Source organism: Caretta caretta, chromosome 6, assembly GCF_965140235.1.
Source record: "Caretta caretta isolate rCarCar2 chromosome 6, rCarCar1.hap1, whole genome shotgun sequence".
Lineage (NCBI taxonomy): Eukaryota > Metazoa > Chordata > Testudines > Cheloniidae > Caretta > Caretta caretta.
Genome location: NC_134211.1, coordinates 18991436 through 19009775, shown reverse-complemented (window position 1 = coordinate 19009775; position 18340 = coordinate 18991436). Strand labels below are relative to the sequence as shown.

At 45.4% G+C, this 18340-nt stretch overlaps 1 protein-coding gene and 1 long non-coding RNA gene across 6 annotated transcripts in view; both read left to right on the top strand.

Annotated features, from left to right (window-relative positions):
* The window catches only part of C6H11orf24 (chromosome 6 C11orf24 homolog), a 112250-nt gene that overhangs the window by 63165 nt on the left and 30745 nt on the right, over nt 1-18340 (top strand). For 3 of the 5 annotated variants that reach the window (XM_048852561.2, XM_048852560.2, XM_048852562.2), the window contains exon 4: nt 853-2668. In XM_048852561.2, coding sequence (XP_048708518.2) covers nt 853-2021 — 1169 coding nt within the window. In that variant the 3' untranslated portion in view covers nt 2022-2668. Of the gene's footprint in view, nt 1-852; nt 2669-18340 lie in introns of those variants that run through there. The other 2 variants (XM_048852564.2, XM_048852565.2) reach the window with 1 other exon arrangement.
* On the top strand, nt 6352-16567 carry LOC142072482 (uncharacterized). The gene is made up of 3 exons (XR_012668853.1): nt 6352-6616; nt 10101-10466; nt 15363-16567. It is a non-coding gene; the product is annotated as an uncharacterized LOC142072482 (long non-coding RNA).

Here is an 18340-nt window from a genome sequence, read left to right as displayed (position 1 = left end):
ATTGGATTTCCTTTGACTGCCAGGATGTCATGCCAGAAGTGGCACGCTGCATGGGTAATCAGAAAGGCATTCGCAGCAATTGCTAGCCATGGTTTTACAACAGCAGGGGCTTAAATTTTAATTAAAAGTGACACCACAATGAAATGGAGCTTGTTGGCAATTGGGGAACCAATCTTGAAATGTGTTTAAAAATTCCTCTGTACACAAATTTAAAAAAAAAAAAAAAAACAAACCTCCCTCGAGCTCGTCCGTGGTTCATTTTGCATTGTCAAAGGTTGCTTGAGGATTTAACGGCTTACCTCTTTTAATGCTTATAGGATTCATGCTGCTAAAAGCCTGATCATCAGCTGAGGCGCCTTACGTATTTAAGGGAAATCTGTCAAAAAGTTTTAAGAGGGGTAAAATTATGGACCTAAATAAAGGCCTTGAATGGTGCCTTTTAACATATAAGAGCACAGGCCTTTGGCTTCTGACCCTCATTGGTCAGGTCAGAGTGAGGGGTATTGCTGCTCTGCTTTTGAGAACCAGTTTGAAAGTTGAAGCGTTACTCTTCCTTTGAGCAAGTCAGAGGGTTCCAGGCCTGGAGAGACAAATGACAGAGGTGCCTGGCAGAGAGGGTAATCCAGAAAAGGGTTCAGCTTATTAGAGGGCTTTACGCAAATAATAGAGGATATGCTAGGTTTGATTGTGATCTTATTTACATTGGAGTAAATAGGGCGTAACTCCATTGAAGTAAGCTGCATGCCATCTGCTTCAGGGAGTACTCCTGACTTACCTCTGTGTGAATGAGATCAGAATTAGGCCCACTGGTTTTTGAACTTATGGACTTCCTTGTGTTTTGTTTTTTCAAAGAACTTGTCCTTAAGAAAAGAGAAGCACAGCCACCTGGCCGAACCGGCAGGCAAGTGGACTCTGACACAAGCCAAGAAAACCAGACAGAGAGTCGAGCAACGGTGCCACCTTCACCATCAGCTCAAGTAAGGACCGTAATGACAGGTCCCAGAACGACCCCACCAGCAGTAATTAAAGCCACCACCACCCAATCCACCAAGGGAACCCCAGGTGAGATAAGTACAACTGCTCCATCAGCCACAGGTAATGAAACTGCAGAGCTCCTTGGGGTTCTGACAGGTAATTCTGCTATCCTTACCAGCACCATGTCTCCAGCTGCCTCTTCTCTCGTTTCAAATAATGATACTTCTAGCTCCACGCCCACAGCCACCTTTGAAAAGACAAGTAAGAAGGTGTTCACTTCAGGAACTACAAAGGCACCAGCGCCCTTGTCTCAAACTACTATTGCGACTTCTGAATCGAAAGTGAGGACTGTAGTGTCCCAGACAGAGCATTCCAGTGTAACCGTTGCCTCCCGGTTGCCTTGGGATGCCACACGCAGCACTCCCACGCCTAGCATAGTTAATAGTGTGGGGGTTGGCCTACTGACAACAAGCTTATCTATAGCGACAACCACCGACAGCCTACCGGACTTGAAAACACATTCACCAGATTCTGCAGTCACCAATCCATCTTCAGAGAGTGCCAGTCCCATAATGCCAACAATCAAAGCTACTTCATCAGCTCTTGAGCCCCTGACAACTACAGTGGACAGGCCCCAGAATATCACGGGTAAGCCATCTCCTACTATCCCAGTCCGAGCAAAGACTTCAGCAACTAACCAGCCAATGACAAAGGCCACCAGTGGGCCTGGGGTGATGATAACATATAGTACTTCCTTGACTAAGCTTACCACCATGGGTCCAACAAATGCACCCAAAACAACAGCCTTGGGCATTGGCAGAGGTCAGCAAAACACAGACTATGACAATCTGCTGATTGCCACTGGGCCTCTGACTCGGTACTTGGTGGACACCAGTTCACTCCTGGCAGTACTTCTATTTGGTATCATTTTTTTCATAACCGTCTTAGTTCTATTTGCCATGCAGGCCTATGAAAGCTATAAGAAAAAGGACTATACGCAAGTGGACTACTTAATCAATGGAATGTATGCGGACTCAGAAATGTGAGAGGCAGGGGTGCTGAGAGAGGCTTAAATACGTATCAAGGAGATGGAAAGCCTGTGACTTGTTCTTTCCCTTGTTTGCTTATAAGACAAACTGAAAGTGCTTCCAAATTACTTCTGGTGCAATTTAGGAGAAATGCCATGTATTCTATAAATTTTTTTATCAACTGTAACAGGTTGCCATAAGAGCGGTAGTGATTTCTAGAACTCTTCCAACTGTGCTTCTGCCAATGATTTTTGCATTGTAAAATGAAGCTACTGGGATGAGCCATCGCCCTCTGAGAATGGTATGTGCTTCCTAAGCTCTGTGTTTACATTTGATTTCAGTTTCTTGGGTTTTGTTAATTTCACACATATTCCCATTTGTAAAACGGGGATGATGATGCTCACTCACCTTCAATGAAGCACTTTGGGCTCACAGGATGAGAAGTGCTAAGTATTACTCTGACTGTGTTGGGGAGTTTTTAATTGTGAGCATCGTGTTTCAAGAAGCTTTCTGCTTGTGAAGAGAACTGTTTACAAGATGCTATTAACACACTGCTTACCGCTGATTTAAGATGGTTCTTCCCAAGGTGCAGATCATTGCATTTGTGCACCTATATGATCTTATTTTTGTATTCAGTCACTCAATAAAAGGGGACCTGGAGGGCATGCAATGTTGTATTTGTCTATATTCCCCCTCCCCATCCCGCCCCCAAAACACATCTTGCAAGTGAGCTGGTATTTCTTCGCAGCTTATAGAACTAGCTCAGCAGGACAATTCCAAGCTTAGGGCCCAATCCCCTGCATAGGGTTGAATGCCCTCAAGCCCACTGGTGGCACAGAGCAGCTCACCAGAAATGCTAATCTTTCAGGATAAAGCCTTCATTCTCCGAGGCCCTGATCCTGAAAATGAGCTGTAGGTGCACAGAGCACGTTGACTTCAATGCAGGATCGGAGTCTACATTTGCATTCAGTTCATATTTGGAGGGAAAGCTTGCATGGATCTGATCCTTGCTGTCTTTTCCAACTGAGTACCTCATCCTGCAACCAGCCCATGGGAATTTGGCCTCCTGTCTGCTAGCCAAGGAAAACATGTGCTCACCGCATTGTCCTAGCCACAAAACCAGTGCAAGATTGGGATGTTGGCAAGCACGAAGGCTTGCTTTTCACTGCTATCTCAAAAGCAATTGGCCTCTTCCTGAGGTGCCCTACATCAGGACCATAGTCAAGGGGGTGCCGTAAATACATTTAATGATCCTCCACGAATGTTCTGGGCTGACTAAAATATCTCCTTTGGCTGAAATGTTAACATTAATAGAAAACTGCACCAAAATATGCTTGCCATATTTACTAGCTTTGGCAGCCCACCTTTGACTAGAATCCGTTTCTTTCCCACATGCTCTAGGGTCTAGTGACGGGCGAACCTCAGAAGTCCTGGGCTTGGTGTAGTTGTTCATCCAAACTTCTTGACTCCGCAAAATTTGGATGCAACTTTCCCACAAGAGCACACTTTTTCTTGCAAGATTTCCAGTATTTCCTGCTTCCTGTTAGGCTGGAAATGCCACAAGAAAACCTTTCTTATGCTATTTTGCTGCTTTGTGGCCAGAATCAAAGTGCAGAGGTGCCTGTTTTCCCTGGCAGCTTGGGCCTTCAGAACCTTGTCTTGTTGAGCCAGACACACGAGTCTGCTCCAACACAGACCTAGGGTCTGAACCACGTCCCCCAAAAGCTGCAGACTTAACTGAAAACAGCCTAAGAAGTGCTCCTGTCTCTAGCACTCAGATACCCAATTCCCAATGGGATCCAAACTCCAAATAAATCCGCTTTACTCTGTATATAGCTTTTTACAGGGTAAACTCATAAATTGTTCGTTCTCTATAACACTGATAGGGAGATATGCACAGCTGTTTGCTCTCCCAGGAATTAATTACTTACTCTGGGTTAATTTATAAGCAAAAAGTGATTTTTATTAAATACAAAAAGTAGGATTTAAGTGGTTCCAAGTAATAACAGACAGAACAAAGTAAGTTACCAAGCAAAATAAAATAAAACACGCAAGTCTAAGCCTAATACAGTAGGAAACTGAATACAGATAAAATCTCACCCTTGGAGATGTTCCAATAAGCTTCTTTCACAGACTGGACTCCTTCCTAGTCTGGGCCCAATCCTTTTCCCTGGTATAGTCCTTGTTCCAGCTCAGGTGGTAAGTAAGGGATTCTCATGACTGCTGCCTATTTAGTTCTGTTCCACCCCCTTTTTATAGCTTTGGCACAAGGCAGGAATCTTTTCTCTCTCTGGGTCCCCACCCCTCCTTCTAAATGGAAAAGCACCAGGTTTAAGATGGATTCCAGTACCAGGTGATGTGGTCACATGTCCTGTGAGACCCCAAGCCTTCATTCTTCCCAGCCTGACTCACAGGAAGGCTTGCAAGTAAATAGTCATCTACAGTCAATTGCCCTGCTTAATGGGAGCCATCAAGATTCCAAACCACCATTAATGGCCCACAATTTGCATAATTACAATAGGACCTCAGAATTATATTTCATATTTCTAGTTTCAGATACAAGAATGATACATTCATACAAATAGGATGACCACACTCAGTAGATTATAAGCTTTGTAATGATACCTTACAAGAGAGCTTCTGCATGAAGCATATTCCAGTTACATTATATTCACGCTCATCAGCATATTTTCATAAAACCATATGGAGGGCAACCTCACAGACTCATGATCCTGCAAAGGGACCTACATGAACAATTGAGGTGTTGATGCATCAGCCAGAAAAGAATCCGTCTCACTCTCCTACAGCCATCTTGGTGCTATAGAGCCGCTAGTAACGTCCCCTCGCTTCTCTCATCTAAAGCAATGCTTCTCAAGCTATCTGATATGGGGAACCGGCAATTTTTTTTCCCAATGTGCGCGCAGACCGGCAGCCGATGGCTCGCGGACCGACACCGGTCCGCTGACCACCACTTTGAGTAGCACTGATCTAAAGTATTCGGTTCTGACCATATGCCTGCGAAGGAGCTCTACTGCATGAGTGTCTGCTCTTCTGAGTTATCTGTCAGAGGAAATCTCCACAAACCTCTGAGGCCACAGTAGCACTCAGCACACCTTGGGGGCACAGGGAGAGAAACTGACTTTTTGCAAGGCCTGCAGGCTGATTCTGCGGGTAACTGGGCCATGTTGGCCCTGGCACAACTTAAAAGTACCCCGGGCTGCTCGGACGCACTGGGTGTCATGGAGCCAGCATAGAAAATGGATTCTCCATGCTGGGTGAGTCCTTGGCTGTCTGCTGAAGGCAAGTCCAAGTCCCTTTGTGGCAGCATAAAGGGGATATCACAGGACCAGGGATGTGAGCCTCTTGTCTTTTTTCCTCAGCAGATCCTTCGGGTTCAAAACACATCAGCACATACAATCAGGTGAGCTATTTTTTGCCAAGATGGTAATGTTTTATATTGTGATCCAAAGTGAACTTCACCTACCCGTGTGCTTAAATCTGCCTGGATTGTCCTACCATCTTCATAACTTGCTCTTTTTAACAAGCCTTAATATCTGTCATCACTGAACTTCTACAACTCACTGCCCACTTCTCCCTTTGAATCATGACTCTCAATACACTTAATAACACAAACGCCTTCCCCACCCCAGGGGGTACACCCCGGTATTAACTGCCATCCACCCTGCAGAGCTGCCTTTCACTAGGGCTCTTTATGAGCCCTCTTGTTCAGCTAGTTTTTTCACCTATAGGAAGGATCGTTTTTCTTAAGGTCCTTCCTGAACTACAACTGTCAAAAGCCCAAATAAATCAGGCCTCCCATGCTCCTGGACTTGTCTGTTTCTAATTGGGTCAGAATCTCTGAAGAGGGTGTGTGCTTGCTATTTGGCTTCTAGAAGGCTGAATTTGGTATCTCATCTATTTGTGGCTTGAGGAGGAAGGGTGGCTGCCTTGTTGTAAAGGCACTGGACTGTTGCATGGGCCGGGTGACCCTGGACAAGTTACTTAATCTCTGTGTGTCCGTTCCCCATCTGAAATCTGGAGAGGGTAGTCCTTCCTTGTCTGTTTAGACTGTAAGCTCTCAGGACAGGGACTCTTACTGTGTGTATGCGCAGCACCTAACACAATGGGGCCCTGATCTTGATTTGTGCTTCTGAAATACAAATTCCTAATACCACTTGGTACTACAATAGTACTTACAATGCTCCATTTCTCAATCTCAATATGGAAAATCCTAATATGTAAGTCATTGCTAAACTTTCCTCTTGCTCACCTCTGACTATACCATATGTTTGCCATTAGCCATGATGCTGGGTTCGCTGGAATTTTTCCTCCAGGAAGCAGAGACTAGTCACTTCCCAAGTGACTCCTATGCTGCTGCTTTCTATTCTTGTCTCCATCAAAAAGTTTTAATATTTTTTTGTTTGTTTGTTTAAGGCTAGAAGGGATCATCATGATGATCTAGTCTGATCTACTGTGTAACACAAGTGCGCACACAAAGCCCAAAACATTCGGTAATTTCTGCATGGAGCCCATAACTTCTGTTTCAGCTATAGAATATCTTTTGGACATCCCGTCTTGATTTAAAGCAATGGCAAATTGACTACACCTCTTAGGTAAGTTGTTCCGGTGGCGAGCTAAGGACATTGAAACAATTTTGTTTGCAAGCTCACTTCTAGTAATTGCACAATAGAACAATGTGACCGGCTCCTATCAAGTTGTCTGGGAGAAATGAACTTCTAACGAGTGCCAGAAACATCACTGCTGGGAAGCAGAGAACATCTGAAGCACATCTGACTTCAGCCAGTCTCCAAACATCTTTCTAAATGGAAAAATAGTAACATCCTGGAATTTAATTTGGCAGCGATGAGTCCTAGATTGCACCTCCACAGTCTTCTGAATTGCCTGCAATGGTGGTTACTGCCCATTGAGTTACATTGAAAGCAGACTGATACACATCCCTACTCTCTAAATTAGAAATCCCCCTATTCCAGATGGCAGACGGGAGCAGGGAAAGCAAATAAAAAGACAATGAATGAAGACATGAAAAGAAAATCATGGGAAAGTCGGGGGGAGGGGAAGAGAGAGCTCTTAGAATGAAAAATAAGTTTGCTATGTGCTGCCCTAGGATGCAGGAAGCATATGTAGAACCTCCGACATGAGCCCTTACAAAGCAGCAGGATGTAGAATGAAGAGCATTTCTCCCTTTAAGTGGGCAGGCGGGGGGGAGAAAAGAGAAGCAAAACCTGGACTTAGAAATCTCTTTTTTAAAGAGATGATCAGCTTATCAAATTCAAGATTAGCTTGGGCTCCTCTTTGACAATTTAGTCTAGTAGTCTAATAACTGTCTACTGCAAAGTGCCCCATGCTTTCCTCTGGAGTATCAAGTGTAGGCCACTGATGGTAACAGGATACTTACTATTTGGACCACTGACCTGATCAGATGTTGTAATGCAGTGGTGGTGTAGCCGTGTCATAAGAACATAAAAATGGCCATACTGGGTCAGACCAAAGGTCTATCTAGCCCAGTATCCTGTCTTCTGACAGTGGCCAATGTCAGGTACCCCTGACAGAATAAACATAACCAATAATCATCAAGTGATCCATTCCCTGTTGCTCATTCCCAGCCACTGGCAAACAGAGGCTAGGTACACCATTCCTGCCCATCCTAGCTAATAGCCATTGATGGAGCTATCCTCCATGAATTTATCTAGTTATTTTTTGAACCCTGTTATAGTCTTGGCCTTCTCAACATCCTCTGGCAGAGAGTTCCACAGGTAGACTGTGCATTATGTGAAGTTTTAAACCTTTTCTTTGTTTTAAACCTGCTGCCTATTCATTTCATTTGGTGACCCCTAGTTCTTGTGTTGTGAGAAATAGTAAATAACACTTCCTTATTTACTTTCTCCACACCAGTCATGATTTTATAGACCTCAATTGTATCTCCCCCTTAGTTGTCTCTTTTCCAAGCTGAAAAGTCCCAGTATTATTAATCCGTCTTAATACGGATGCTGTTCCGTACCCCTAATCATTTTGTTGCCCTTTTCTGAACCTTTTCCAATTCCGCTGTATCTTTTTTGAGATGGAACGACCACATCTGCACGTCATATTCAAGATGTGGGCTTTCCATGGATTTATATAGAGGCAATATGATATTTTCTGTCTTATCATCAATCCCTTTCTTAATGATGCCCAACATTCTGTTCGCTTTTTTGACTGCCGCTGCACATTGGATGTTTTTTCAGAGAACTATCCACAGTGACTCCAAGATCTCATTCTTGAGTGGTAACAGCTAATTTAGACCCCATCGTTTCATATGTATAGTTGGGATTATGTTTGCCAATGTGAATTACTTTTGCATTTATCAACATTGAATTTCATCTGCCGTTTTGTTGCCCAGTCACCCAGTTTTGAGAGATCCTTTTGTTGCTCTTCGCAGTCTGCTTGGGCCTTAACTATTTTGAGTAGTTTTGCATCATCTGCAAATTTTGCCCTCACTGTTTACCTCTTTTTGCCGGTCCCAGGATATTATAGAGAGAAGGTGGGTGAGGTAATATCTTAAGCTTGTCTCTCGCACCAGCAGAAGTTGATCCACTAAAAGACATTACCTCACCCACCTTGTCTCTCTGATCAGATATTGCCATTCCTATGCGCCTATGCAGTCCAACTGACTGTCCTCTCTCTGCCATAATGTCATACATTCACTCGGGTTTAAATACGCTATAGCAAATTCTCCTTGACACTGGAAAAAATAGTAAACAGAAAAATGTTAGATTTTTTTTTTTTTTTAAATCATGGGGGTTTTTTTAGTCGACAGAGCTGTTTCTGTGGCTGAGATGATAGTTTTAGCAGTTTTGCTGCTTCTGCCAAGATGAGCCAGCAGGGTGTGCTGGGGCGCAGCTATACCTACACATGCTGTTCAGACTCCATCCAGCAACAAGTAGCCCCAGAGGTTCTGGGGGGGGCAGGAGTCTGTTCCTGACCTTGGGTTTCCCATTTGGCCCAGTGTGAGTCTCCTCTCGGCCCTTGGCTGGAATTGTATTTGTTATGAAGTATGTTTAAATGAAGGATCTTTTGCTGGTGTCTGGAGTTCATCCAACGTCCTGCTGACCCCAATTAAAAAAAGAAAACCACTTGGCCAGGAATGTACAATTTCTTTTAAAAAACAAACAAACAATTTGCTTGTCTTTGTGCTTCATGCACAGTGTCTAAATGTTTTAACTCCAGCATGCTGGGAGAAAGGAATGATGAAACAGTAACAAATTAAGGGCTCTGATCCTGCACCCTCATCCATGCAGGGGGACCCTTTCCTCCTCCATGGAGTCCCAATGAGATCTCTGAGTTGAGTGGATGAGATTGCAGGATCGGGGCCTGTGCAAGTAAATATCCTGATATGCTAGTGATGGCAGGAGCCCAGGAAAAGTGTATAAGGTTAGGAGTACAGATCGCTGAAGTAGGAGTAAGGGAAGGGAAACTTGTTCAAACTAATGTGGCAAAGTTCACATTTAAGCTGCCGAGTAATTGTCAAACCCTATTTAACAAAATGGCCTAGGCTTGGTAACCAAGTTAGAGGGTTTGTTATCAGTGAATGCTTTTTCACTCACTCCATAAACCTTGGTGCTCTACCATGTTGCTGATTTGGGGTGGGGTTTTCCAAAATGCCTAAGGGCTCTTAGGGTGACCAGATGTCCCGATTTTATAGGGACAGTCCTGATTTTGGGGTTTTTATTATATAGGCTTCTATTGCCCCCCACCTCCTGTCCTGATTTTTCACACTTGCTGTCTGGTCATGCTAAGGGGTCTTGTCCTCCTAAATCACTTAGGCACCTGTGGGAAAAGTCTCCTCTTTAAGCCCCGATCCTGCAGGTATGCATGTGAGTAATTTCATTCATCCCAACAATCTTGCTAAGTTCAATGGAATTCACATGCACAAAAATGTTTGTGAGATCTGGACCTTGAACAGTTTCCACCATGTAGTAAATCCTGTCTCCTAAAGTACCTACAAGACAGACTGGAAGGGAAATATGCTCTCTAACTAATTTGGGGTTTTTTTCCACTGCTTGGTTGCCATTTCCATTCCTTTCCATTTGTATTTTTCAGCACGAGAAACAACAGAGACTTAAGCAGAAGAATTAGTATGTTGCCAGGACAAACTGTATGTTATGTTGAATTAGTATGTTGTCAGGTCCTACAGCACTTGAGGTTCCAGTGCTCCAGCAACTGTGTTTAGCTGGAAGCAAAGTAGCAGTGGGCTTGTTGACTTGAAAGCCTGGCAGCTAAGGTTGGAAAAGACTCAGGAATCTCCATACCTTATTGTAACTGAATGTGCTACCTTTAACTGGCTGTACCTGGAACCCTTAACAAGGCTTATACTGGCTCGGGAGAAGAGGGTGGAGGATGAGACCTGATGAGGATGGCTGTTGCTAACAGATGAGGGAAGATCAGTCTCCTCAGCCCATCACACAGGTCAGTCCCATGATATGAATGGGAGTGCTCTAGTCAAAATCTGTAGCTGCAGTGGGTGAAGCCAAAGGCAATGACTTCAAGCTAAACATTGAGAAAAGTTGAGCTAGACCTAAGAAAATGCTTTGTACCTGTCCAGGAAATTGAAGGCAACAGAGTAAACTGCATAATGTAATAGTCTTCAGTAGAAGCATGGTCTGGAATAGGATAGAGGCAATCAGAGAGATGCCTGAGTTAACCACCCTGCTCTGCAAACACCCTGTAACTTCGGGAAGTTTAGATCTGGATCCAAACTTAGCGTCTTGGCCCCTATCTTTTTAGTGGGACAAACCAGAACTCTGCCCCGGAGCTTCTGCTTTCTGGAAGTTCTGTTCAGGAAACGGACCCATCTGCATGTAAAATCTCTACAGCATTACAGTAGCAGAATTTCTTCTGTTTGCAGAGGGGTATAGGTTGGACGGTGGCCTGAGAGACCATCCCAGGTTCTTCTATCTCTGTGAAATGTAGAAGTTAAACATTGACACTGAAAGTCCAGCAATTAGTCTAGGCAAGTCTTAGTGTGCTGGTTTGTACCAGTGGCCTTGATACCATGATGACAGATATCTTAGAAATATCAGAGGGCTCACAGCAACCAGTGGTGCAAATAGGCAAACAGGATGCCCCGGGTGATAAAGCTGTGAGAACATATAGGTGAAGAAAGTGGTCTGGCCAGGTGACAGTGCTCCTGTATTGGGCATCCTAGGCTTGGAACGCAGTTACCACCAGCATAGTCCTCTGCTGCTCAGGTCTCTGCAGTCACCCCTGTGCTTGATGTGGAAGAGGCTTAACAGTCTCCAGGGTAAGATTTCCCCCAGCCTCTTCAGCTGGTACGACAGGTGTTACAACGTGTGGCCCAGAGATTGGCAGGGAATAAATCAGAAAGATGTGGAAAGGTGGATCCTGAAAGCTAATCGGGGTTCAATTTTAGTGACAATCAGAGCTGCAGGAGCTGGTCTTATTTCCTATGGTTCTGGGTAAATACTGACTCTCTTTTTAAGAGTTTGCTGCCCATTACACAAGTATAATGAATGAGATGATCCAAGGGCAGTTATGATCTGTGATGCAGTCACATTAGCATTTTGACTGGGTGACTCCATTGTGTAATGGGCAGCAGTTTTATAACTGTCTGGGTCTGGAGTTTGGAATCTTTGTGCAATGTAGCTCATGGACAAGGGTCCCTTTCATCTTAGCCTACACTGTGTTCAGATGGAAGGAGTGGGGGAGAAAGGGGAAGACTTCCCAACTTCGGATGTTCATCTTCCCAAGATAGTGCTCACACCTCCCTTCCAGAGGTGGCTTTTGTCCTGGGCTCATAAAAGGTTTTGCTAGAGAGCATTCTTTTTCCTGTGGAGTTAACTGTGTGGCGGGGAGTTTAAAAAATGTTCCCCAGGAGGAGATCCCTCCTGGCCCTGCCCATCAGAACTAAGTGCTTTGTCTAGGGCAGAGGTGGGCAAACTACAGGCCACATCCGGCTTGCAGGACCGTCCTGCCTGGCCCATGAGCTCCTGGCCCACGAAGCTCACCCCTCCCCTGCTGTTCCCCCTCCTCTGGAGTTATGCCTCCACGTGGGCAGCGGGGCTGCGAGCTCCTGCCGCTCTGAGCGGCATTGTAAAGGGGCGGCGGTGTGAGTGTGTGCGTGTGTGGCGGTCCAGGGGTTGGGTAGGGGGTTCCGGGGGCAGTTAGGGGTGGGGGGGTCCCAGGGGTCAATCAGGGGTCAGGGAGCAGGGGGCGGTTGGATGGGGTGGAGGTTCTGGGGCAGTCAGGGGTCGGAGAACGGGGGGTTGGATAGGGTGTGGGAGTCCCAGGGGGCCGGGCAGGGGTTTGGATAGGTCAGGGGATAGGCAGCGGGGGGGTTGGATAGGGGGTGGGGCAGGGGGTTCCAGGAGGGGGCAGTCAGGAGACAAGGAGTGTGGGGGGGTGGGTGGGGGGGCATTAACGGGGGCAGTCAGGGGGCTGGAAGTGGGAGGGGGCGAATAGTGGGAGGGGGCCAGGCTGTTTGGGAGGCACAGCCTTCCCTACAGTTTCTCACCCTGGTGTGGCCCTCAGGCCAAAAAGTTTGTCCACCCCTGGTCTAGGGTGACCAGATGTCCCGTTTTTAAAGGGACTGTCCCATTTTTTGGGACTTTTTCTTATATAGGCGCCTATTACCCCCCACCCTCTGTCCCGTTTTTTCCCAGTTGCTATCTGGTCACCCTAGCTTTGTCCCTTCTGGAAAATGAACTCAATCGCTGAGCCTCCAGGCCCAAAACAAAGAGGAGGAGAGGATATTTATGCTGCTGGTGTTTCCTCTCTAGCTTCTTAGCCACCTTGTAGTACAACAACTGAGCCATGTTTGTTCATTAAGGATCTGTCTGCACTGTTCTGGCCGTTGTGGAGCAGTTGCAAAAGGGCAGATTGCTGCACCCCCACAGAGCCCCATTATGGTGGGGGGCGAGGCTTGGCCATGCAGCTGGGGGATGACCCTTGCAGATCCAGTTGCAGGATCTGGCCTTTGGGTGCTGCAGGGAGAGATGGTACAGAAAAATCTTAGGTGTAGTCTCAAGCATGTTTGCAAGAGATTATATAGGATGTGATTCTGACAAAGAAATCCTCTGAGTTCAAATGGGGTACAGATCACTTTCATCTAGTTTATCAAAAAGATTATTACGGGGTGATTTGATCCACTTAAAAGTACCTACATGGGAACCAGAAATTTGAAGACCCCTCTATCATTAATGAAGCAGATGAAGAAGTTATAACAAGGTTCAATGGCTTGTAATGGAAGCTAACCAAATTTAGACTAGAATTAAGGTGAACATTTGTAACAGGTTAATTAAAACCACCAGAATAATTTACCAAGGGTTGTGGTGGATTTTCCATCACCAAAACCTGCTCGCTCGAGGTTAAATGTTTTTCTAAGAGGTGCTGTACTTCGAGCAGGAATTAATTCAGGGAAGTCCTGTGTGCTGGCTTGTGTTAAACAGGAAGTCAGACTAGAGGATTACAATGGTCCCTTCTGGCCTTTGTCTAAGAATTAGACCAAAAAACACAGGGCCCATTTCACCAGTACACTCTCGCTGCTTTTGTTGCTTCAGAGAGACAAAGCAGCAGCCAACACAGCTTAATTTATTGTCTGTCTTATGGTGACACCTCAGAGCATCACCCAAGATCAGGGCCCTGAGTAAGAGGCAGTCCTTGTCCTGAAGAGCTTTCAATCTGAACAGAACAGGCCAGCGAAGCAGAAATGGAGCATTGTTCCCATTTTATGAATAGGGAACTGAGACAAAGACACTAAATAGAGTTTGGGATTGAAACCAGTTTTCCTGAGTCCCAGTGTAGTGCCTTAAACACAAGGAAGGAGGGTCCAGGAGGCAGCATGGTAGCTTGGCCCTGGGCTCAATTCCCTGTTCCAGAGTGGACTTTGTGTGATCGTGCCAAGTCACTTAAGGTATGTCTACACAGAAAAAAAACAAACACCCCACCACCAAACCATGGCAGAGTCTCAGAGCCCAGGTCAATTGACTCAAACTCATGATATGGGACTAAAAATAGCAGTGTAGACGTTACTGCTCAGACTGGAGCCCGGGCTCTGAAACCCAGGGTGGATCTGGTTTCCCGCCCAAGTGGGCGCATCCACACTACTATTTTTAGCTCGGTAGCGTGAGCCTGAATCAGTGGACCCGGGCTCTGAGGCTCGCTGCTGCAGGGCTTTTGGTTTTTTGCTGTGCAGATGTGCCCTGTTGTCTCTCTCCGGGCCTCCCCCTCTAATAAGGGCATAATAGCACTGCCCTGCCTCAGGGGGTGGTTGTGAGGGGAAATTAAACATTTGTGAGGAGCTCAGATACTATGGCAACAGGGACCATCTTAGAGAGCAGACCAGTCTTCCTGCAAGCTGCATTTAATGGCTGCTTGTCATAATTGGAAGCAGTGTGAAACAGCTATTTATTGGTGAATCCAGCACCAAATCTCTCCAAAATCCAGAGCAAAGAGAGATGAGGTTGAGGGGAAAGGCTGGAGCAGGTCCATAGATGTCAATGAATGAGGGAGCTCCTGGGAAATGTTTGAGTAAAGGAAGTTATGTGCTGCTCCTTCATCTCTCTGGCTGGTGAGTAGCAGCATTCTCTACATGATCGGGGCTGGGCACTATGTTTGGGGCAGAGCTGCCAGGGATGAAAACACAGCTTCAGATAATGCCCCTTGGCTAATGCTGTTGTAATTTCAATAAGCACATCTTTCAGTGAGAGAGAGGTTTGAAAGCACAGTGGCTGTCGACTGGTTCTGAGTGCCAGTGGATACATGGTGGATATCCATCCCCATGATGCTTCTCTGTGTTCATGGGCAGACTGGTACATGGGAGCCACCACATACTGCTTATGAGTTAATGTTGCCTGTAGGCAGATGGATATGTGGCTTGCTTATGCACAGACACCAAGGTTCAAGTTATCCGAGAGGGATATGAAGGCTACGCCAGAGTGCAGCGAGCAGAGATATTCATAGGTCTAGAGCAGTTCTTAAAATTGTTACTTAATCCAACTATATAGCACCTGCAGAGCACTCCAGCTGCTTTACACCAGTTAAACCTAACACTACTGAATATGCAAACAGAAATCATTGACCTGCTGAGGCAGAACCAACCCACTATGCAGCGTGCATCCACAAACGGAACTTCAGAGTGTGTGTGGGTAAATGGAAGGGGATTATACCCATGCAGGGATGGACATGGGCCAATGAAACTGTGATGTATACATCTAACTAGCCCAGTTTAGGGTACCCATGAGCAGACTGGATGTGGAAGATACTCCTGTACACTGATTTATAGTGTGTGTGGTCTGATGGATATTGCCATGAGCCAGAGATCAGCTATAATGTTCTTTATTACAGTTTTACCTGGAGCTCCCAGCCAAAGATGGGAGGGGAAATTGAGACAAAGTGGCTTACCCAAGGTCGCACAGCCAGTAATTGGCAGCTAGGAATAGAATCCAGATGTCTCAACCCTGCCTGTTGGACCATATAGCATCTAAATGGTGATGCCTTCACAAAGAACATGGAAACTGCTTGGAAGAAGCTTGGCTTGAAGACACTTTTTATAAAATATTTATATTAAAATAAATATATTCCTACCTGTGTTTCACTGGGGTTTCAGGTGATGACTAGAGCTAGTGAAAAATTGTCCAACAGGACATGTTGATTCATCAGGATCAAAATGTTCTGCGGGCACTTGGTGAAAGCTGAAAGTTTTACTGAATTCTGTTGTAAGTTTTGATGGAAAGCAGGCAGGTTGGCCAACTCGCCTGTGTGGTCCCCTGCCCACTGGGAGAACTCTCCAGGCTCCCACCTTCCCAGCAGCCACAGCCATAACCAGCGTGAGCAGGACAGTCCCCCAGGATGCAAAGCCGTGAGGGCGGAAAAAGGGAGTGGAGAAATGAAGGGGAAAATGGTAGGGGGCACAAATATGGCTGCTCCCCTCGGGTGCTAAAATGCCCTAGTTATGGCTATGCCAGCAGCCCTGGGAATCCAATGTTTAAGGAAATGGCTTGACTATTATAAGCCTCATTAACATGATCTTCATATTTCTCCTGAATCACATGCAGCCCTGGTTTCTATTTATAGCATAACATAGAACTGTTAAGTTGATCTGATAACATTTGTTAAAACCACATGTATTTGAACCAGAGTGGGAACTGGAGCTCTGGTAGGCGGCTTTCCGCTTGGGGATCACCCAGAAGCAGTATCCAGTGGGACATTCCATGCATTTCGTGAGCTGGAAACCACAATGCTTCCATCAATGTGTGTGGGACCGAAGAGCGAGAAGTTCTCTTCAGATGTTCGCAGTGGCTGCATGTTTGGACTGAGGGGCTTTTGTGAAATGTCAGGCTGCTACAGAAAGCTCTGTTAGATTATGCAACAGTGTCCTGAGGGAAGTGGTGGAAACCTCATGGGTCTTTGAAAGCTAGATAAAACACATTATAAGGACTGTACTGCCTTACAGGGGGATGGATTGGAATGACCTGAGGACCTTTAAACTTCTATGAAAGGAAACTGTGACAAAATGAACAGGAAAGAGCTGTTTGTAAGGTTGTTTTTAATAAAAAGACTAGATCTTCCCATGAAGAAGAATAACTCTTATTCTGGCTGGTTTATTAGTCTTCGTACCCATGCCTTAGGGTATAAGTTGATTGCTAGCTGTGGTGGAAGAGATGGTACAGAGTTGCACAACTAAGTGCAAGGGATTTTTTTAAGAATAACTTTCTCTGAAGTACTGGATATTAGTCACTGTTGAAGAGATGTTGTTAAGCTCAAGAGACCACTGGTCTACTCTGATATGGTAGGTCCCATGTTCTTACATACAGGAAACCACTTGACCTAAGTACAACTCCTGATGTGACTCTTAACTTGTCCTTCTGGCATTCATTCAGATTGCTGATAAACACAGTAGCAAGAGACTTGGTCCTGTACTGTGGAGGTGGTGAAGATAGCATAACCCAGTGTTTAGTGTCCCGTTTGTACCTTACCTGAAGAGGTAGTGAGCCTGTTACAGCTTCTGGATCCAAAACATGTACCCTTTGACTCATATTATGGGGTTCATGCTCCGAAGTCCAGAAGTCCTGGGGTCACGCCTTGGTCATGACCAAGATGGCAGCCATCCCAGTAGCACTAGTACTCTGCTGTGCTAACATATGCTTGTGTTGCCTGTTGTCCTCTTCTTTCTGGCGTTTCCTTACTCCGTGCAGGGCTGGTTGACTACAGTGGTAAGAACACTACAGCCCCATTTACATTCCACTTTCCACTGTTACTACCACAAAGAGACACACCAGCAGTAACTTAGGAGCCCTACATTTCCTAGTGTAGATAAGGCCATAGTGAGTATCCTTCCTCTTCTAAAGGCCATAACGGTGTAACTTGTACTAACTGACACAGTGTAGTTCTTTATCTTCTAGTAGCTAGACCAGGTATAAAGGTTGAAGTCTGCTACTCTCTCTGAGATGACATACCTGGTCCTTTTAGTTCAACCACTAGAAGTTCATGCTTTTAGATGCAGTGGTGCCAGATTCAACCCTACAGATGACCCAACTTGGTGGTGGTGTTACAATTACAGTCAGCTCAGGAGACCCTCTTACAGCTGATAGATCTGATTTGCAGTGTAAACAGGATCTTAAGCTCCATAACTGGACTGACGGCCCTGAGGCTGTGGCCAGATTGGGGGAAAGCTATCAGAAAATTTAGAATGGTTCTAGCACCAGAGTTAAAACCACTGTGAATTGTTGTACGGACAAGGCCCTCCAGCCAGAGCTGAGTCTCCCCCTCCTCCCATAACCATTTTTGTTCAACCTTCTGAAAATCAAGTCTGACTGAAACAGTCCTAAAAACAGCTGGAGCTGCCAGAGTGCTAGGTTGCTACACTAAATGGTTCCCACCAGTTTTAACACTGGTTCAAAGGACCTGATGTTGGAATCAGTTTGACTATTTAAGCTTCCCCCGAGCAGACAAAACTCAAGTGCCTGCGAATCTGAGTGAAGGTCAAACAGGCACGTAGGGGCGGATTGAAGGTTGTCTGAAAGTCATGTGGCCTGATTCTCCTCTTATTTAGATATTCTGATGCAAAACTATTATAATGAGAGGCAAATCAAACCTCTTTGCTGTGCATTTACTTACTTTTTCAGTGTTTTTAAATGCATTCTTAATTTGGAATTTGCTTGTATTCTACCAGATGGTTTTGTAAAGTTTTAAGAAGGGTTTTCCTCCCGTACGTTACTGCTATGAACATGCAACCTTAACTCCAGTTTAACAGGGGCTTGGAGTGCGAGCCTACTACAAGAGCACTGCTTTGTGTGCTCCAACTTGGCAAAGCACCTCCCTAT